This window comes from Alosa sapidissima, chromosome 20 (assembly GCF_018492685.1).
Source record: "Alosa sapidissima isolate fAloSap1 chromosome 20, fAloSap1.pri, whole genome shotgun sequence".
In the NCBI taxonomy this organism is placed as follows: domain Eukaryota; kingdom Metazoa; phylum Chordata; class Actinopteri; order Clupeiformes; family Clupeidae; genus Alosa; species Alosa sapidissima.
Genome location: NC_055976.1, coordinates 909,097 through 931,912, shown reverse-complemented (window position 1 = coordinate 931,912; position 22,816 = coordinate 909,097). Strand labels below are relative to the sequence as shown.

The 22,816-nt window shown below is 39.1% G+C and overlaps 1 protein-coding gene across 1 annotated transcript in view; it reads left to right on the top strand.

Annotated features, from left to right (window-relative positions):
- LOC121694864 (sushi, von Willebrand factor type A, EGF and pentraxin domain-containing protein 1-like) overlaps nucleotides 1-14,563 on the top strand; it is a 50,015-nt gene extending 35,452 nt beyond the window's left edge. The window contains exons 9-11 of the mRNA XM_042075239.1: nucleotides 416-455; nucleotides 14,029-14,099; nucleotides 14,207-14,563. Coding sequence (XP_041931173.1) covers nucleotides 416-455; nucleotides 14,029-14,099; nucleotides 14,207-14,226 — 131 coding nt within the window. The 3' untranslated portion in view covers nucleotides 14,227-14,563. The remainder of the gene's footprint in view (nucleotides 1-415; nucleotides 456-14,028; nucleotides 14,100-14,206) is intronic.
- Nucleotides 14,564-22,816: the final 8,253 nt, after the last annotated feature.

The following is a 22,816-nucleotide window of genomic DNA, read 5'->3' as shown; positions in this document are numbered from 1 at the left end:
CTAAACTCTTATTCTTCAGATTTTGTGACTCAAATGTATATTTATCTAAAATAATTGATTCTTCATACATTTTGATACTGGGTTAAGTGGTTGGGGGATCGACTGATAATAGGCCACGAATGGCTTCTGATTAGAACGCTGTTTTTCCTGCCAGTGTGTCAAAATTCTGTTTTTGTGACATAACTCTATAGGCCCACGTTTGCACTTAGTATATAGTCTGATAACCCACCAATTTACCTGAAGGGCTGTTATATCTTTGTATTCTTTTAATTTAAGACTGAAACTCCAAAATGTAAATGTATTTTGTCTTTTGGATGTACCTATAGGCATTTTGTGGTAAACTGATGTCTTTGCCCATTATTGTTGCTGATGTTCAAGACCATTCATAAGTCGTTACTTGGTGTTTATTTTTCAGGTGTTATATTATGCCTATGTTATAAGGACAAGAACAAAGGGTGAGTGCAATGAACATTCATGACATTCATCACATTACACAAGAAGTGTTTAATACCGGTATGTCTACAACAACTGAGAAAAAACATTTGTTTTATATGATACATAAATTGCAATTGATTTATGGATGGGTTACTGGAATGGGTCCAAAGTTTTTCTCTTGGTCATGACGAGTCAAGATCTTCTTGTTGTGATCCCATCCACTATGAATTCCCCATGAAATACTGTATTGGCCCGAATTTAAGACGATCCTGTGTAAGGGTCCTGTCGTGTTTTGTTTTCCCTGTTTAGTGTTTTCCTTCATATCTGCTCCTCTTGTGTCTTCATGTTTGCTTTGTTTACTTCATGTGTCCTGTGCCATGTGCTCCTTTGTTTGTTTTGCCATGTGTTTCTGTTCCCTGTGCCTGTGTCTCTGCCCTTCACCTGATCCTTGTTAGTTTAATCATGGTTTCCAATGTCGGTCATTAATGTTGTTCTATGTGGTTGTGCGATTCCTAGTTTGATTAAAGATTCCTTTTGATCTAAGCTCGCCTTGCCTCAACTTACCTTGCGCCTTGGTCCAGCTCTCCCCTTGCAACCCCATGACATCCTGAATATAAGATGACCCCCCTTTTCAGGACTAATTTTTGGAAAAAATAAAATAAAATAAAATAAAATAGAACCAACTTTGCTTTAGACAAAATCTTACACAGACAATTACTTTTTTTAAATGCTGATGAGAACACATTCAATGAATTCATTTATAGGCTATTGTTTTTAATCATGAGATAAATTTCATTCATCTTTTTAATCTTCAATAATTCATTTTCCAAGCATTTACAGTTTTATTATTGGCACCTTTGGTAAAGTTGACTAAAAACAGGTATAAAAAATAATCCGTTGGTTTATTGTAATCTCACAATGAAAACAATGAGGAAAAATCCACCCTTGAAGGGAAGTAAATTTATTCTGAGAAAAAGAAAAACTCATAAAGAAATAAATATTTTTAACAAAAACACGTTGCTCACAAATATTGGCACCCCTAGAAAAGTCTTATATACAAAACCTAACAGAAGCATTTTCCTATCAAATTTTAACTTATTTAAGTGAATCAGAGTGTCTTTGAACTTTCAGAAGTAGTTCATGACTTTCTTTTTCACTAAGGTATGAAAATAAAGTGACACAGAGGCTAAATCCTCTAGTCATTTTTCAACATTGGAAAGACAAGAGAATACACTAAATCTAAATAAAAACAAAGCGTGTTGATGTTTGTAAGTCAGGGGATGTCTATAAAAACTAGGTACTTTGTTGGAGATGCCTATACAGTTAAAACAATGATTAACAGGTTGTAATCAACTGGAAATGTGACAAACATGCTTGGACAAAGACCAATTTTATTTATTTATCTTGCCCCCACGCACATTATGGAGGATGGTAAAATAGGCAAACAATTCCATAAGAACCACTGTTTGAAAGTTACAGAAAAAGGTATCATCTTGGGGTCACCAAGTCCCCCAAAAAATGTTCAGTGACTTTGTCTGGAAGTGTGGTCTATTGTCAGATGAAATGAAAATTGCGCTCTTTAGCTAGAAACACTTTAGGTGTGTTTGGCGTACAAGAACGACTATACTGAATAGAACCCCATACCTAATGAGAGTTATGGTGGAGGGGCTGTGCTATTGTGGGGCTGTTTTTATTCCCAAAAGCCTTAGGAACCTAATAACGGTGCATGGTATCATGAACACCAAGAAAAACCTGAACATTTTCGAAGGAAATCTGTCAATCTCTGCCAAGACATTAAAAGTTGGTCATGATTGGATCATTCATCAGGTCAATGAACCAAAGCAAACATCCAGATGAAAACAAATATGGTTTACTGAACACAAAATCAAGCTTCGGCCATTACCATCTCAGTCCCCTGATCTAAACAGTGAGTCAAAGAGGAGTCAAAGAGGAGAATAAAGGTAAAGACGAACGGCCTTAAATCCCTTGCTTTGTACAGTATTTTCTAACTTTATGGGGTGTCATAGGAGAATATTACAAGCTGTTTTATTGGCAAAGGGAGGCTTAAGAAGGTATTACAAGCAGGGGTGCCAATAATTGTGAGCGACGTGATTTTGTTAAAAATATTTATTTCTTTATGAGCTTTTCCTTTTTCTCAGAATAAATTTGCTTGCCCTCAAGGTTGGATTTCTCCTATTTTGTTTCATTGTGAGATTACAATAAATCACCAACAGATTATGTATGATACAGGTTTTTAGTCAACTTTAGCAGATGTGCCAATAATTCTGGAGGGTACATGATATGCCGAGTGAAGCACATGATATGCCGAGTTGACTGAAACACATTCTATTTAGAAAACTAGGTGGCTACCACTAATGGTCTGTAAATTACAGGCCTTTCATTTTACTTTAGGTGTTCGACTTATCATGTTAACATTGGTGGTGGTGGTTGGGGGGGTGGGTGGGGGCAGCACAAAGAAACTCGCATAGGGCAACGAAATGGCCAGCAGCGGTACTGGGCACTGTTTTATTGTTCAAACAATGAACAATAAAACAGTACCATTTTAAAGTATAATTACAAGAGGTTGTTTGAACAAAATAATATAATATAATTTCAAAAATCGAATTTAAAATTAAATAGACATTTCCATAAAAAATAACCACATTAAATTGCTCTTGGGTGCTCCTTGTTGGTGCCCCCCCCCCCCAATCCCAATCCTCTCGCATCTTTCTTATGCAGCCTTTGCCACTTAATCTACTAAACCCCTCTTCTACTGCACTTCTACTCCACCCCCCATAAATGCACAAATAGGCTGACACCAGACATAATTTCACTGCATTTCTTACTTCCAGTAACTATATGCATGTGACAATAAACTTCCTTGTATCCTTGTAAATGGATCTAAAGGGATATCATAAGGTGATGGATTTGAATCCAGCTCATGTTTTGAAAAAAGATAAGATTTTAAATCTCAACAGTGCTTGTAACAACACATTATGCAATAAGTGAATAAGTAAGTAAAATGTATTTATAGAGCATATTTAAACACAGCTTTCACTGACCAAAGTGCTGTACAGAATAAAATAAAGAAACAAAATTAAATAAATGAATACCACATTGCGTAATTAACATAATTAACACCACATTATGTAATAAATCGACAAAATGTAATATATTTTCACGTCATTATGTAATAACTGCCGCATAATCTGCCGCCTTATGTAATAAACTGCCTGAACCCAATATGTAATAAATTGTGCTGCAGTAATAAGTTATTACAGTGCATGAAAATGCACTGTACTGTTCTTCCTAGGCTTCTTCTTCTTATTACAGTGCATGAAAATGCACTGTACTGTTCTTCCTAGGCTTCTTCTTATTCTTCTTCTTCTAACGCGTTTAATGCAGCTTCAACCGTTTAACGTAGAAACTTCATTCAAACTATGTTACGTAGGTCTTACTTAGGACATGGGTGCTATGTATTTTTCAGCTTTGTAACTTTTATACTTTTTAAACTATTAATTAAAAACTAGTCAAAATTTCCCCATAGACTTAACATGGGCTGATGACATCACAATAGAGCCGTTAAGCAATTAGAATCCTATGGCAGGTGTTCGGGCCACCTGGATCAACTGCCAGTCTCAGGCTTTAAGCATACAAACTGGCCCTATTAAGACTACACATCCTGTTCAACTGCTTCCTCTGCCAAAAACTGTTTCAAAATAAAAGTCCTCACTATAATATTTTACTGTTAAACAATTTAACCCTTTAAACTACTGAACTTTTTAACTGTTTAGCCATTGTAACTGTTACTTGTCATCAACTATGACTCCTACCCACTGTAGCTAGTTAGCTAAGTAGCATGGTTAGCATGTTAGCATGCTAGTTAGCATTTTTAACAAAACTGCTAAAAATGATTAGCTAAGTTAGCTAAGTAACATGGTTAGCATAGTTAGCATGTTAGCATGCTAGTTAGCATTTTTAGCAAAACTGCTAAAAACGATTAGCTAAGTCAGCTAAGTAACGTGGTTAGCATAGTTAGCATGCTAGCATGTTATCTTGCTAGTTAACATTTTTAGCAAAACTGCTAAAAACGATTAGCTAAGTTAGCTAAGTAACATGGTTAGCATAGTTAGCATGCTAGCGTGTTAGCATGCTAGTTAGCATAGTAACTTTGTTAACATTATTATCTTTGTTAACATAGTTAGCATAACTGCTAGCAAACATTAGAGCCATTCCAACTGTCAGTTATCGTCAACTATCTACCTAAATAATTTAACCATTTAAACTATCCACCTATTTAACTGTTCAGTCATTCCAACTATATTAAACCTCATCTACTTAGCAACCAATATAGTTTGTTTTTACTCTGTATGATATTTTACATCATATTTTTTGCATTTTCATGCACTGTATTTCCTTCAGGAAATGCTTTTCTAGTTACATATTGCGGTTGTTATTACAAAATGCGGGTGTTGCGATTTTTTTATCAAAATGTAGCAATATGGTGCATTATGTAATAACAAACCGAAAGTGATGTCTTCATTGATAAAAACAGCATAACAACGTGTATTGTACTTACGTATTGTTACATTTTGATTTAAAAAATCGCAACACCCGCATTTTGTAATAACAACCGCAATATGTAATAACTTATTACATAAAATGTATTACATACTGCCTTCAAGCAGTTTATTACATAATGCGGCAGTATTACATTTTGTTGAGTTATTACATAATGTGGCATTATTATATAATGCGTTGTTACAGTGCTTGCTTGCCTTACAAGTTTTGGAAGGTCCTTTCAAACATGAAAAGCAAATGCTATTTGACCAGCTGATTTTTCTTGACAGATGGAATATCCAAGAGTGTATAGGCTAATAAGCTCAGTTAAATAGTAGTAGGGGGTTACCTTGTAACCTGGCTCAACCCCCCCCCTCCCATACACACACCATTTCACCCACCCCCCCAACACACAACACCCCCCCCCCCACACACACACACACACACACACACACACAAAGGGGCACATAGAACTGGGGAAACAGGAAGTAAACAAGGGAACACATGACAAATCACTACAAACTAAGAGTCCAACCTTTAAGAGATGTTTTAGTAAGTGGTGCTAGACGCTTCGTCGGCTAGCGCGTTCAACTCCCAATCCACGGTGCTGTAAATTGTGAGTTTGAGTCGAGTTGAGTTGGGAAAATTGGGTATACAGTAATATATATATACTTATATATATACTTAATTTAGTAATATATATACTTATATATATATACCTAATTTAGTGGAGATTCGATTTCCATGTGCCATATGGTGGCATATTCATGGTCCAGTGCATGTAAGCTACTACAGACAATCTGACACTTCAAACGCCGACACATTGTGTTGTAACATTTCAATTAGTACTGGAGTTAAACAGACAAATCTGTGACGGGGTATCAGAGACTGAACCACGGGCTAAACACATCTGCAACAGAAGGGGGTGGTTATGTTAACTCCAGGCAAAGTCAGCCATCCAGCCAGTTAACATGGTAGCCAGTAAAAACCACGTATAACACCAGCAGTCAGAAGCGATGTGTGGCCATCCAATGAAAACTGTTTTTCTCATTTTGAAATTTGAATTTACTCCATGGAAACAGTAGGAAGTCATAGTGAGAACAGATGCGCTCAACTTCCAGACAAGGGACAATTTCAGGTGCGAGTTATAAAGAAAGTGTCAAATTAAAGAAATAAAACCGCACTCTCAAGCTTTCTCTCATTGCTTATTTATGTAGACCATGTCCACACAGATGCGTTTCGGCCTAAGCCATCATCAGTGTGTAGTGTGGGACACCAAAGGGAATGTTTTTTATCATCAAAGGGGTTAAGGGTTACAGGGGAATTACAGGAGGGTTACTAATTTCATTAAAATTGTAACAATGACCAATCATCTAATATCTCAGCTGTCCAATGACTGATTTTATTTCTGAAATCTTCATAAATCAACATAAGCTTCAATTTGATATGATTGGTTAAGGGGTTTATGGTGTGAAATGTTACATACATCAAGATGAGTCATGAAAAAACAGTGTCACTTCAGTCGGTACATTTGACGTAGCCGGATGCCACCTGCACTTCATTGAAGTTTTACCTCGACTGGAAACCCCACAGCTGGATAAACTGAGGTAATATATGTTTTTACATCAGTTCTAGTTTTGGTTTATCTTCATTTGTAGTCCTAAAATCATGTTATTTGACAGTACAGTAATATTCTTTCTCATCAGCGTCAACATTATGACATAGCGGGGGCTAGTGCATCGTCATGTAAACTTTAGCTAGCTGCATTACTCTGAACTGCTTGCAATATACTTGTTTACTTTTGATGTCAATTATTTTCATTTGACAATTTCATTTAAATATAATGTTAGTATATAACCTGTAGGTAAGTTTGTTTTCTATTACCAATGTGCTTGTTAGGTTAGCATTATATTGGCAAGTCATATAGCATACCAAAGCTGAATAAATCCATGGGCGCCGCGTTTATAAGTTACATTCTCTGACATGAAAACAAGTTGATCAATATTTTTACTCCTCTTAATATGTAGTTATGGAAAACATGATGTGAAATCACAGATTCTGTCAGAAATGTAATTAACTTATTGCCTTTCCTCAGGTTGTTACCTCGCTAGGCAGTTTGTAGTGAACTATTTTAGCTTGCTAACCTCTGTGTAAATGACACAAACATCAGTGATTTTCTAAGATGGCATGACTTGAAGTAGACGATAGCTATTCTACTCCTTCCAATATGCATAGTTATAGAAAACATGAAGTAAAATCACATATTCTGTCAGAAATGTCAATATAGCATTTCAGCAGTTAGTTACCATTTTCCGGACCTTAAAGTCGTTCCGGAGTATTAAGTCGCATCAGTCAAAAAATGCATCATAAACAGGTAAAAAAACATATGTCGCACCGGACTATAAGTCGCATTTACTTAGAAATGTATTCCACAAAATCCAAAACCAAAAACAGAGACTATGTAACTGGACTATTGAGGCCAAAACGATTAATGTTAATGAAGACGAAGGAGTGAAGGCAGCCAAGAGGAGGGCTACTGGTTAGCGCTTCGGACTTGTAACCGGTTCGAACCCCGACCGGTAGGCACGGCTGAAGTTCCCTTGAGCAAGGCACCTAACCCCTCACTGCTCCCTGAGGGCCGCTGTTGCAGGCAGCTCACTGCGCCGGGATGAGTATGTGCTTCACCTCACTGTGTATTCACTGTGTGCTGAGTGTGTTTCACTAATTCACGAATTGGGATAAATACCAAATTTCCCTCACGGGATCAAAAGAGTATATATACTTATACTTATACTATACTTATAGAAGCTAATTGTAAAGCAAAACATTCAATGAAAGAAAATGCCATGTGATACACCGAAATTTAGCTAAAATGTGGAGAATACAATGCAATCAAGCATTTTGGGCAATGTGGAGTCACAAGCTGGCAACAGATTAAATGCTTACGAGAGAGAGAAAAAGATACGGTTTTAAAAGTACATGACCGAAGTGAGCCAGGCGATAGGCCTATAGGCCCAATGGTAATTGTAAAGCAATTTACACAAGATTCACTGAACAAAAATGCTGATGTGGTACATGAAAATATAGCTAAAAATGTGGAGAATGCAATGCAATCAAGCATTTTGGGCGATGTGGAGTCACAAGCTGGCAGCAGATTAAATGCTCACGAGAGAAAGACAAAGATGAGGTTTTAAAAGGACGTGACCGAAGCTGAGGCAAGCCCTTCTCTCTCTCTCTCAACTCTCCCTCTCTTGCCTATTCTAACTATGGTATACTGTAACAATATATAGTACCATTGATTTACTTAATGATATTAACCATTTTTTTAGTAATACTAACCCACTATACATCTCTCTTTCTTCCCCCTTACCTCACTTGTGAGGTACACCATCACCAATCATCAGCCATCCGTGTGTTTGGCCCTCATCTCACCTGAAGTCCCATCCCTACGACTGCCCTATCATCGCCTATTACTGTCTCCCTACCTGGATTCCTGGCCCGTACAGCCTAGCGACCCACCACCTGCCCTATGACAACTCCTAATCCCCTAGACAATTCCATTTCCTACGCTGGACTATTTGAATTTAGGAATAGTTAATAACACTAAATTAGGATTAATGCATTATCATACCGGATATGTAACCATCCCACCTCTTGTAACATTCACCTCAGGTGGCTTTAAACACCATGTTCTATTCTCTACACCTGACTAACTTACGCATTTGTCATGTATACAGACCTTACTGTTCTGTAACTGACCCTAGGCAGATGAGTCAGGCCCTTGAGTCGTGGATCTGCTCGAGGATTCTTCCTATATGTATCTCCAATTCTAGGGAGTTTTTCCTCACCCCTGTTACCCATGGGCCTTCTTTTCTTTTCTTTTCTTTTCTCTGATTGTCTAACGCGCCACGAGACGCCATGAGACATGTATAATGTTTTGGCGCTCTATAAGTACAGTTAAATTGAAATTGAAGCCAGGTGATAGGCCTATAGGCCCGACGGTAATTGTAAAGCAATTTACAAAAGATTCACTGAACAAAAATGCTGATGTGGTACATGAAAATGTAGCTAAAAATGTGGAGAATGCAATGCAATCAAGCATTATGGGCGATGTGGAGAGACAAGCCGGCAGCAGATTATATGCTCACGAGAGAGAAAAAGATGCGCATTTAAAACCAGGGCCTAAATTTCAGCGCGGGATTGCCGGTATTGCACATAAGTTATTAGGTATTGCGCATAATAATAAAAGTCCCGCAACTCTAGCCATCATAATGCGAGAAATTCCCGTACACATTTTACAGTGCTGTCTGATAGGGCAGCCGTGGCCTACTGGTTAGCGCTTTGGGCTTGTAACCGGAGGGTTGCCGGTTCGAACCCCGAACGGCTGAAATGCCCTTGAGCAAGGCACCTAACCCCTCACTGCTCCCCGAGCGCCGCTGTAGCAGGCAGCTCATTAGTTGGCATTAGTGTGTGCTTCACCTCACTGTTTGTTCACTGTGTGCTGAGTGTGTTTCACTAATTCACGGACTGGGATAAATGCAGGGACCAAATTTCCCTCACGGGATCAAAAGAGTATATATAATTATACTTATACTTACTAATAACGTTTGTGTAACAATTGTGTTTAAATGTAGGTTACTGCTTTAGCCTCTGGCAAGCTCAGAAGGGGGCGGCAAGCGACTGGTAGCTTGAGAGAGACGTGTTGGAGACTCATGGTGTAGGACAATGACTTTTCATTGGCAACAATATTAAACCAACCAACAATATAAAATATTAAGAAGAGCTCTTTTATGAGTTAAATGGAAACAAAATTATTACTGGCCTTTATTTGTCCGAATCTGAGGCCCAGCTATAAATAGAATCCCGGCCATATTTTGAGGATTTAGGTATGCATGTGTGTTTCAGGCATAGTGCTAGCACTAATCTCTGACTGAAAGTGTACAGAACTTGTGCATTTGAGAGCGCTCTCTCGCGGCTGTAGACAGTAATGTTTCATGTAGGGTTCATGTCAGTTAATATGAATTAACATTTAAAAACATGTATAATTATATATTTTTTCATATATAAGTCGCACCTGACTATAAGTTGCAGGACCAGCCAAACTATGAAAAAAAGTGTGACTTATAGTCTGGAAAATACGGTACTAGGTGAAATGTAATCTGTCTTCATCTTGATGCCAGCCAGGCAATCAGATTTAGTGTAGCTAAACCCTTGTGTAATAAAATTACTTTTCATACTTCTAAATATGTTAAGTTACTCAGAATACTTCAATAGTTTAGGCTGCCTCAGGTGCATACATGCACGCATCTGTAGTTTTGTGATTTTATTTTTTAATAAAGGTATTACATTTGTATGATTTTGCTGTCATTTTAGATGGAGGATGACAAGACCTACACAGACCTTCTTGTAAGCCTGAAGAGGAAGAGGTAGCTGACTGCACTCACAATGCTGAAGACCACGAGGGGATGAAGGAAGAGGGTGTGTAGGGTGGTGCAGACTGCCACTAAAACACTGTGTGACCTTTTATATTGTTTTTTACTCACGTTATTGTCTCAGACATTTGGTTTTACCATCTGGAGGGGGTGGGAGCTGTGTGAAGAGACCCCAGATGAGTTTCACAGGTTTCTGGGATTGATCATTTACATTGGGTTCACTTCCCTCAATAATACTGTACCCATTACTACTGGGGTACCAAGTCTCTGCAGGGATCATGGACCAAATTGTTTAATGTATGTCGTAATCGTTTTAAGGCTCTGTTGGCTGTTCTGCATGTAGTAGATCCAGCTACATAAATCAATCAATATCGTCTTAGGAAACTGCATTATTTGACGGACCACCTCAAAAATAATGGGGAGATGAGGTGGCATAGAAAAGAGGGTAATGTCTAAAGGCCCATTCACACCAAGAACGATAACGATAAATAAATATCGTTCTCGTTAATACGAATGACGACGTTCACACATAACGATAACGACATGAAGAACGATATCGTTGGGCATCACTTTCAGAATGATAAAAAGCTAATAGCCAATCAGAACCCATCGAATTTTAACCGTCACATTCATTAACAAATTAAAGCAACACCAAAGAACTTTACCTCTGTTGCACGCACGCTATTTGTTTATCCAGCACCGGCATCGTTGCAAATAATGATGTCCACAGACAAGGTCGAATATTTTGCATGACTTATAAAAGTACGATGTATTGCGACATCAGATGCAAGTCAAATTTGTAGTTTCTTGTGTCTCATTCCATCGAACTACAGATCCGCTACCCGATCTGGCAAACTTACATAGTGCGGTTATAGCCGATAGAGGGCCGCGAAGTGAATGCAGAATTGCCGTTCGCCCTGTTACGAGTTGATGAACCACGGAATTATTTATGTAATCTGATCCCTTATCATACCTGTTCATTCGTACTCGTCGCTCGACTTATCGTGACTAAATTCAAGATGGCGGCCGAACGGTAAACTTCCTGAAGGTGCTGTCTGTATAAATCGACGTGTAAATAAACTACCAGTGCTTTTTCAGGGCCCTCAGAAGTCTACCAATGAAGTGTGGAGCTACTTTGAGCCTCGTAAATGGTGTAAAACAGTGGTTTATTTGCATGGCTAGGCCGATGCCCGAGGCACCCCTTTTGAAAACCTGTTGGTAGCATCGGCTAACTAGCGCCAGATTTCAGAGTGCAGGGGACAAGCCGAGATGAGCTATGAGACATACGTTCACACTCGGTATCATGTTTCAACACACTTTAGGTCAATATCACACCGAATTTCTCCTTTAAATAAAAACACTAAAGTAGCTTGTATGGCCCTGGGGCCTATTGCACAAAACTAGGATAAGGGATTAAGCCGGGATATCTTGGTTATCCTGGCTCAATTTATCCGTGATCCAGTTGCACAAAAGCGGGATAGGGGGCAGCAGGATATGTTATGGTATAAATCACCATGGCGATTTATTCTGTGGAGCTAGCCTGCTCCAGACCAGGCTAAGTTCCAGGATCTATTTAATCTCATCCCTTATCTCAGTCAGCAGTCACCACAAACGGAAACCAATAGTTATTCCACTGCCCACTACACATTGTTATCACATATACCTAGACCCGACGTGACGTCACGGGAGTGCCTAACCATTTCACGTGTGGTGGTCGCGGAACTAGTTGCAATATTCTCCTTAACAGAGGTGTTGCTGTTTGTTGCTGTTGTGAGAAGGCTATCTACCTACTTCACACCGTAGAAGAAGCAATGAAGCGGCTCTAGTTGCCATGGTGAATCAGTGAATCTGTGATCGGTGGCGGGGGAGGGAGCCGTGAGCGCGCACTTATCCAGGATAGGTTTCACCTGGCTTGATGAATCCGTGTCTGCTCATCCTGGCTTGCTCGTTGTGCAACCAATTAAGCCTGTACGCTCTTGTTTTGGATTCATTGAGCGCAGCTCAGTAACTTATCCCGGATGTCTTAATTCTGCTTTTGTGCAACAGGCCCCTGGAGTGTAACGGTAGGCGAATTTGTTTTATTGGTAAACAAAATTGCTATCAGATTTGGCATTCTGCAGAAGGGGATGCGTTTTGTAATAAGTCACTCTTCTGTGTTCAACCTTCAGGTTCCCCACCCCACCCTTCCCTACCGTCCTCTATCTGTGTGACTGTGTGTGTGTGAGTTTGTGTGTATGTGTGAGTTTGTGTGTGTGTGTGTGTGTGTGTGTGTGTGTGTGTGTGAGTTTGTGTGTATTCTCCACAGGCTTGATCTACTTTGTAATGCACTTTCAAATGTTTAAAACACATTAATTTTTGAGTGATGTTGAAGTTGATTGTATTCCTAGCTTTTCATAAATAATAATATATTTTATATATGTATATAGTTATAGTTGTACATATTATACTGATTTATATAAGGAAGTTGTATCTGTTGAATCAAATGTATTTTATGTCTCTATTATTTTATGTCTACATACAAATAAATGGTTTATTCTTATAGAGCAAATACATCTAAATCATTGAGTCTGACTTCATTTTTAGTTTTTTATGCATACATTTATGTTGTTGGTGAGAAAGAGAATGTGAATTCTGTCAACATTCTAAATCCTGTTTCCTGCATTTTTTTTTACACTGATCACTAAATGTATCATAACTTTTGAAAGGTGAAGGATATTCCAATTCAGTTTTTGTTAAATAAACCACAACTTGCTGAATATGTCATACACTATATTTTTCTCTATCTTGTAGAGAAATAAGATGAAAATTCATTTTTAGGTGAATGAAATCAAATTTTGACAAATTTGGATATACATTTGGAGAGGATTTTCTAGGCTGTTCATTACTATATCAACATTACCATATTTTACATCATTTTTATAGAAATGATCTATCTGATTACAATCTGATATATACATACATTTATCTAATTGATAGTATGTATTATACTCAAGAAATAAGTTTTTTTGTGTGTGAGGAGGTCATCCAGCACCAGAAATGGAATGTATAAGTATAAGTATATATTCTTTTGATCCCGGGAGGGAAATTTGGTCTCTACATTTATCCCAATCCGTGAATTAGTGAAACACACTCAGCACACAGTGAGGTGAAGCACACACTAATTCCGATGCAGTGAGTTGCCTGCTACAGCGGCGCTCGGGGAACAGTGAGGGGTTAGGTTACTTGCTCAAGGGCACTTCAGCTGTTCCTACTGGTCGGGGTTCGAACCGGCAACCCTCCGGTTACAAGTCCGAAGCACTAACCAGTAGGCCACAGCTGCCCCCTGGAATGTTCGGCACGGTCAGGAAAGGATTAATAGACCCTAATATCTCACATTATATATAATGAATATACAATATATGAAATAATCACTTTTTGAACTAAATTAAAAAATAACTTTTCCCCTATATTCAAATTTTGTTATATGCACCTATACTGTATTGGGCAGTGTTGTACCATCTTATATATGCTTACATTTGAAGAATTCTGTGACACTGCAAAAGTGAATTGTGCGTCATATCAAGATCATAATGTTTGTGTCTCATTCTGTAATGCTGCACAGTTCTTATGACACACAAGAGGAGAGAAACAAGATGGGAGATCTCACAAAAAGAAAGTCTGACTCACTCCAAGGTACTAATTTAGGATCATTTTCAGTATTTCCCCTGATTTTTGTCTTGAAACATACACATATCCATCAGTCAGTCTGAAAACACATGTGCTCTCTTTCTTATTGCCAGGTCACTTGGTTGCTGTCTGAAATGTTATAGGGGGGAACCTCAGGGCCATCATCTATTATTCTGACTGACAGTGACAACTATCAATTGCTTTTCAAAAGAATTTGTACAATGAAATAAGATTAATATTACGATTTCAAATATATGTTTTTTTATTTATATTGCATCTTTGCAGTAAAATGATTCTAAATCTACAGTATCTGTTGCTTTCCTGTTCTCAGGGAAGGAGACTCCAGGGGCCTATTGCACAAAACTAGGATAAGGGATTAAGCCAGGATATCTTGGTTATCCTGGCTCAATTTATCCATGATCCAGTTGCACAAAAGCGGGATAGGGGGCAGCAGGATATGTTATGGTATAAGTTACCATGGCGATTTATTCTGTGGAGCTAGCCTGCTCCAGACCAGGCTAAGTTCCAGGATCTATTTAATCTCATCCCTTATCTCAGTCAGCAGTCACCACTAACGGAAACCAATAGTTATTCCACTACCCTCTACACATTGTCATCACGGTAACACTTTATTTTAATGTGTCGCTGTTACAGTGTACCAACCTAATTAGGTACAGTGGTACAACCTGTGTAACAACATGTACTATCAGGTACTACTTGCATTATGTATTTGTGGGTACCTACATATAGTTGTTACATTGTAATACTGAGTGCTTTTACAAAACTTTGCCAATTTGCCTACATTTTCATCAGAGACAAAGAGCTGACCTGAGACCTGCTGGATGGGGTAAATCTACCCATGATAGATTTGATACAAACCATTCTTAGCTCCAGTCAAGGCCTCATTGTCTTCAGTGTACATGTAACAGCTGTGCTGCTACAACCTTGTTACTCTTTGATACAGTGGAATAAACCTATTAAGTGTACCAGTTAATTACTTACATGTGACATGTATGTTGTGTCTTCGATGTCTTGGAACAGGAATACTAATTCACTACAGAGTACATATATCAGCTATGTTGGTACACACTTATTGCTCTTTGATACAGTGGAATAAACCCATTAAAATAAAGTGTACCAGTTACATGTACATATCATATACATCCTGTCAATGATGTCATGCATCCTGTAATTGATGTGTTGAAACGTGTCTGCTGTTACACCACACAGTACATGTGAATTAGTAGACCTGTTCCAAGACGTCGAAGACAGAACATACATGTCATATGTACATGTAAGTAATTAACTGGTACATAGGTTTATTCCACTGTATCAAAGAGTTTTGTAAAAGCACTCAGTATTACAATGTAACAACCATATGTAAGTACTCACAAATACATAATGCAAGTACAATGATAGTACCTGATAGTACATGTTGTTACACAGGTTGTACCACTGTACCTAATTAGGTAGGTACACTGTAATAGCGACACATTAAAATAAAGTGTTACGGTCATCGCATATACCTAGACCCACGGTCATTATTTAAATGTGATCATTAATTAGCTTTTACATGCCGACCTGTCATGCGACAATGTGACGTCACGGGAGTGCCTAACCATTTCATGCGTGGTGGTCGCGGAACTAGTTGCAATATTCTCCTAAACAGAGGTGTTGCTGTTGTGAAAAGGCTATCGCTACCTACTTCACCCGGTAGAAGAAGCAATGAAGCCGCTCTAATTGCCATGGTGAATCAGTGAATCTGTGATCGTGGCGGGGTCTATTTGAGGGAGCCGTGAGCGCGCACTTATCCAGGATAGGTTTCACCTGGCTTCATGAATCTGCTCATCCTGGCTTGCTCGTTGTGCAACCAATTAAGGTTGCACACTCTTGTTTTGGATTCATTGAGCGCAGCAGCTCAGTAACTTATCCCGGATGTCTTAATTCTGCTTTTGTGCAATAGGCCCCAGTACAGTATGTAAGCTCTGCCAAAGACTGCCTAATTATTGTGTGTTTCTTAATACTAATAAATCTTAAATTGAAAACATTGTAAAAACATAGTATAACTGACATGTTATTGTGTAACTTACATAGATGCCACACCATGAAGCAGATGACTATCCACAACACTGAGACGTAATCCCCAAGCCAAAGGAAAACAGTCATAGCTATAAAAGATACAACTGCAACTGCCACCCCAAAACAATGTCTTACCACTCCTTATCCCCCCTTCAGTTTTGAATATGAAAGTACCGGTACCTTCATATTAAAGGTGTTAATGTTAATGTTAATGTTAACATTAAAGGTGCAGTTGGCAAGCCTGACAGATTGAGGGGACTTAGCCAACATTTTGAATGTTTACTGCCCCTCCCCCACTACCACCGGTCACCCTCTCATCGAGTTTGTGCTCGTCAGTGCGCACCAGACTGCACCAGACTGTGATTGACAGTCAGATCTCACACAGCCCTGCTCTGATTCGACCAGCAGAACCTGGAGCTGTGGATTTTTGCAAAACAAATAACAGGCTCTAGGTGGAGGTAGAAGTGCGTTTTTTTGCCTAAAACCGGCTGATTTATGTTGTTCTGTCGGAACATAGTGTCGGTTTCAGTGAATATAATCAAAAAAATCTTGCCAACTGCAGCTTTAATGCTAACATTAATAAACATGAATATGAATTTGAAAATTGAAGATAAAATAAAGTGACCTCTCTATCTTAAAAAAAATGGTTCAGCCCATAGCTATAGAGCCTGACCAATATTGGATTTTGAAGGCTGATACTGATTTCGATATTTGAGTTTTTCAAAAACTGATAAACGGTATATCGGCCGATGGTCATTTTTAACAAACACAATGTAGGTTAAAATGTTCTCCCATAACAAGGTTCTGATCAAGGTGGGGCATTATGTATTTGAATACGCCTAACTATCTAGGTTCCTAATGAAAGGCTCTTCATATACAATAATTTACTTTTTTTAAGAAATAACAGAGTGTAGAATAGTATGAATAAAAGGTCTTTGTTCTGTGATAACCACATTGCAACAATCTACATTGTCAGCAGTTTATACTTAATGACTATCCCTTTATGCAAGCAAAACATTTTACAAGTATCAGTTAGGCTACTTTACTTTACTTTTAGCCTTTGTAGCCTAAACCATGCTCTTCCTTACACCTTTGTTGAAATGCAAGAATTTGAAGAATAAAACTAGAGAGTAGTCTAGTGGGTTGCCTCGTCATTGTAGGAAGCACTGCATGAAAGTGGGATTTTTGTCAGTATGCGCCACTGTAGATTGTCATGGAAGTTCAGGTATACGACTGGACACGGCAATTAGCAGGCAACACCAAAAACTGTCATGAATTGTTGGAAATTGACGTGGGCCTTGCTTGGCAGTCGTCCGCCCATGACCCCCCTCCTCCTAATTCTAGGGGAGGCTTTAACATGTAAATGAAAATGCTGTGAGCTATACAAATGCAAATTAGGGTAGCAGGGGAAGTTCCCCAGGTCAAAGTCAAGTCAAGTCAAGTCAAGTCAAGTTTATTTATATAGCACATTTCATACACAGAGGTCATTCAATGTGCTTTACATAAACAAAACCAAACGATAATAACAAATAAAAGCATAGAAGGGCAATATAGTCAAAGAATAGTTAAAAGGTAAAGGTTAAAACATAAAACACAAGGTAAAATCATTTAAAAATAAAGAATAATTAGTAAGTAAAAACAAAGGCAAAAGTAGTAAAAAAAGTAATAAAAGACAAAGTAGAATAATTATCGAGGCAGATTCAGAATTTGTAACTCGGCACAGTTAGCAGAAAGCGTCTGAGAACAGTTTGGTCTTAAGTCTAGATTTAAAACTGGCTACAGTTGGGGCCTTTTTAATGTCATCCGAAAGTTGGTTCCACAGCTGAGCCGCATAGCAGCTAAAAGCTGCTTCACCATGTTTAGTTCTAACTGTAGGTTTTACTAGCAGGTTTTTCACCTGGGACCTGAGAGGACGAGAAGGTGTGTACTGCTGAAGCATGTCTGACAAGTATTTAGGTCCTGCTCCATTTACTGATTTATAAACAAGCAATAGTGCTTTAAAGTCAATTCTGTGACTTACTGGAAGCCAGTGCAAGGACTTAAGAATTGGAGTAATGTGGTCAGTTCTTTTAGTTTTTGTTAGAGTCCTAGCTGCTGCATTTTGTATCACCTGAAGCTGTTTAATAGTCTTTTTAAGAAGGCCTGTGAACAGTCCATTGCAGTAATCAACCCTGCTGGAGATAAATGCATGAATGAGTTTTTCTAAGTCATGTTTTGACATCAGCCCTCTGAGTTTGACAATATTTTTGAGGTGGTAAAAAGCTGATTTAGTTATCGCTTTCATGTGGCTGTTGAAATTTAGATCACTGTCAATTAATACACCAAGGTTTTTAACAGTATCCTTTGCCTTCAACCCTTTTGTGTCAAGGAGAGTGGCAACCCTAAGTCTTTCCTCATTTTTACCAAATATAATTACTTCAGTTTTTTCTTTGTTCAGCTGAAGAAAATTTTGAGACATCCAGGTGTTGATTTGTTCTATACACTGACACATAGATTCAAGAGGACCATAGTTGTTTGGTGATAGAGCTAAGTAAATTTGTGTGTCATCTGCATAGCTATGATATGAAATCAAATTATTTTGAATGATTTGTCCAAGTGGGAGCATATAGAGGTTGAATAATAGTGGCCCCAAGATCGACCCCTGGGGAACACCACAGGTCAAGGACGTTGGTGTTGAGGTACAGTTTCCGATGGCAACAAAGAAGCTCCTTTCTTGTAGATATGATTTTAGCCAGCTGATAACTATGCCTGTAAATCCAACCCAGTGTTCTAGTCTGTGTAGTAAAATATTGTGATCAACAGTGTCAAATGCTGCACTAAGGTCCAGTAGCACTAGGACTGATGTTTTACCTGAATCTGTGTTGAGGCGTATGTCATTGGAAACTTTAATGAGAGCTGTTTCAGTGCTGTGATTTGCCCGAAAACCAGACTGAAAGTAATCAAAATACCCATTTGATGTTAGGAAGGTGGTTAATTGATTAAAGACTACTTTTTCAATAATTTTGCCAATAAAAGGTAGATTGGATATGGGCCTGTAATTGTTTAGCATGGAGGCATCCAGGTTATTCTTCTTGAGAAGTGGCTTTACAACAGCTGTTTTCAGTGACTTAGGAAAAGTGCCAGACAGCAATGATACATTTACAATTTGAAGGACATCCGCCGCTATGAGGTGAAAAACAGTTTTGAAGAAATTGGTAGGCAGAGTGTCTAAGACACATGTGGAAGGGCTGAGATTCTGTACCGTTTTTTCAAGTGTTTCGTAGTCTATCAAGCTGAACTCTGACATCAAGTTTAGTTTCCCTCTGTTTGTTGCTGGAAGTTCAGGTTGTTGAATTTGTAATTGAGCAGATATGTTGAGTCTGATTTTGTCAATTTTACCTTTAAAAAAAGATGAAAACTCATTGCATTTATTAGTTGAGAGAAGTTCAGGCGCTAATTGTGAGGGGGGATTTGTTAACTTATCAACAGTTGAAAATAGAATACGAGTGTTATTTGAACTTCTATTGATAATGTTAGAAAAGAAAGACTGTCTTGCTTTGCATATTTCAGAGTTATATCTGCGGAGCATCTCTTTATGGATTTCATAGTGGATCTGAAGTTTGTATTTACGCCATTTTCTTTCAGTCTTCCTACACTCTCTTTTTAGAAGTTTAACTGCTGGATTTTGCCTCCATGGTGCTTTCTGTTTGTCCTTAACTTTCTTGAATTGTAATGGAGCAATGTCATCCATAATGTTTGCCATTTTTGCATTAAAGTGATCAAATAAGTCTTCAGAGTCTGACAGTTGACTTGACTTTAGTGAAAGTGCTTGCTCAAAGAGAGCACTTGTCTGATCATTTATGATTCTCCTTTTTACCATCATAGCTGTGTTTTGAGTGTGTGGGGACATAGACACATCAAAGAACACGCAAAAATGATCAGATAAGGCCAGGTCTTTAACAGCTGTAGAGACATCGAGACCCTTTGTGATAACAAGGTCGAGGGTATGGCCGAGAGAGTGTGTTGGCCCCTGTACATGCTGTGTTAGGGAGAAAATATCGATTAGTGCAATGAATTCCTTGGCATAATTGTTTTCAGGATTATCCACATGCAAGTTTAGATCCCCTGATATAATAAGACAGTCATACTCTATGCAAACAACTGATAGCAGTTCACCTAGCTCTTCAAGAAAAACTTTAGCTGAATGTTTTGGAGGCCTGTAAATTGTCAGTAATAAAATCTGAGGAGAAGACTTAATGCATGCACACAGATATTCAAATGAAGTAAAGTCACCGAATGACGACTGATTGCACTGAAAAGACGTCTTGAAAATTGTGGCTATCCCCCCACCTCTTTTATTTGCTCTGGTAGCACTCAAAAAACTGAAGTTTGGGGGAGCTGATTCGATGAGAGTAGCAGCACTGTTTGCTTGATCTAACCATGTCTCAGTTAAAAGTAAAAAATCAAGGTTGTGTGTGCAAATTAGATCATGAATTAAGAATGATTTGTTTGAAAGAGATCTGATATTTAGGAGTGCTAGTTTTGTTAGTTTAAGTGTTGGGGAAATATGATCCATGGGGGAAATCTGAGGTTGATGTGGTACGGGTAGGAGATTGGACTGGTTTACCCTATAAGCTCGATGCATTTGTGTTCTATTTCTTGTCAATACAGGAATAGAGAATGTCATGGGCTTACTGGGTCCCGGCATGTTCTCAAAACTACTGTCAGTACCATTTATATTGCAGGGACCCTGAGAATATCATGCAATACAGTCATCATATAATTGTCCCCTGCTGCTGCCATCTGTATTTTCCACTGCACATTCCATGCTATATGCCGGCTGAGAAAATGAACTAAGAGGTTGCTGCTGCTTAAGAGATCCTTCTAAACGGGGAGGGGGAGGGCGAGGGGGTGGAGGTGCCCTTCACTTCTTTGGTGCTAATGATCTTGGGCTAGTAAAACTCTGCATGGCTACTGGTAGCAGTCTCTCCATTCTTGCAGGGAACATCATGTGCTTGGGTGGGGATGGTGATGGGTATTCAGGGGATCCTGTGGAGTTTGAGTGGGTGGTGGGATGAAGGGGTGGGGATGGGGATGGGAGATTAGGGGGGTTTGTGTGGCCTGGGGAGTTTGATTGGGTGGGGACGTGATGGGAAATCAAGGAGGTTGGGGTTGAAAATTGATCCAGAGTCTCCATCTGCCTGCTGAGGTTCTGGGAAGTTTGTTGCAGATGCTCCGCTTTCAGCATGTATTCCAGTAGTGTATTCCATGTTGTTGTGTCTTTGTGGTGACAAGGAGACGACGGAGGTGGGGAGGGGTATTGGTACTGGTGTTACAACATGACCCTTCCTTTCTGATATCCTCTCAGCAGCTTTGATAGGTGCTATCTCCTCATGCTCATCACATCCATTTGTTTGCTGAGATTCCAGGGAGTTTGACGCCAGTGATTGACTTTGAGTCATTTTAGCAGCACCCATCTTATCTTGTCCAGTGGACATGGCTTGGCATTGTTGAGCTGGTTGTTTATGTTTCTCCAAGGTCTGCATTTCAGTGGAGGCTAGCGGGTGGTTATCAGAGGGCCCCACAGCAGGGGAGGTTGGGCATATCTCTGTTTCAGCCTGTGCAGAGTGTTTTGGTTTAGCTGAGTTGTTGATGTCATCCGCTTGTTCCGTCTGTATGGCCACTGAGCGCTTATCAGAGGCTCGGCTCAAGGTTGGCAGAAAAAATGTTGGGTGCAGGAGAGAGAGGTGATAGTATTCGGTTAAGATCTTGGCCCCAGTCCAACTCAGCTCTGTGCTATTTGGTCTGAAGTATTCCCTGCGATTCCAAAAAAGGTTAAAATTGTCAATAAAATTCATCCCAACTGAAAAGCATGTTTTTGCGAGCCAGGTGTTTAAACTGAATAGTCTGGAAAATACAAAGCTTCCCTCTGCTGGGAGTGGGCCACTGATGAAAATTTGTATTCCAAGCTCATATAGGGCCGAGAAAAGTTCCTTGAAATCTTCTTTGACATACAGCTGTTCTCTGTAGATGTCATTTGCTCCAACATGCACAATGATGCGCTTGATAGTTGCATATTTTGACACCAGTTCTGCAAGCTTGTTTTTTGTGTCAGACACTGAAGCATTTGGGAAACAACATACAATCATCCTTTCCCCATTTATATGTCTCACAGCAAAGTCGCCTAGAACGAGGGTTGTGGGATGAATAGGGGTCGAGTGCTGCTTCTTGTCTGTGCCCATCTTTCTTTTGTTGTGGTTTGATCGCTGCCTGCTTTGGGTCTGTTCCCTGGGAAATTCCTCTCTCACGTCCCGGAGGCATTCAAATCTGTTCCATAGTGTTAGGGGCTGTGGGCTTCCCTTAGGACCACAAGCCCTGTAGTAGTTTGCTGATCTGTCTGTATTTCTGATACGAGGCCTGAAGTTAACATCTGAATTTACTGGTGTTGAGGTAATTACAGTTCTTGTATTACGTTTTTTGTTTTTTGGTCTGGCACCTTGCCTGTGCCAAGGCTCTGTACTCACATTTCCCTTTGTGAGGTCGATGCATTCATCTGCTCTATTAGCAGTGATATTAGACTGCTGGGTTACATTCTCTGCATTTCCAGTAGTTGCTGTACTCACTTCATGAGATGCCTCTCGTAGTTCATCTGTCGTTGATGGAAG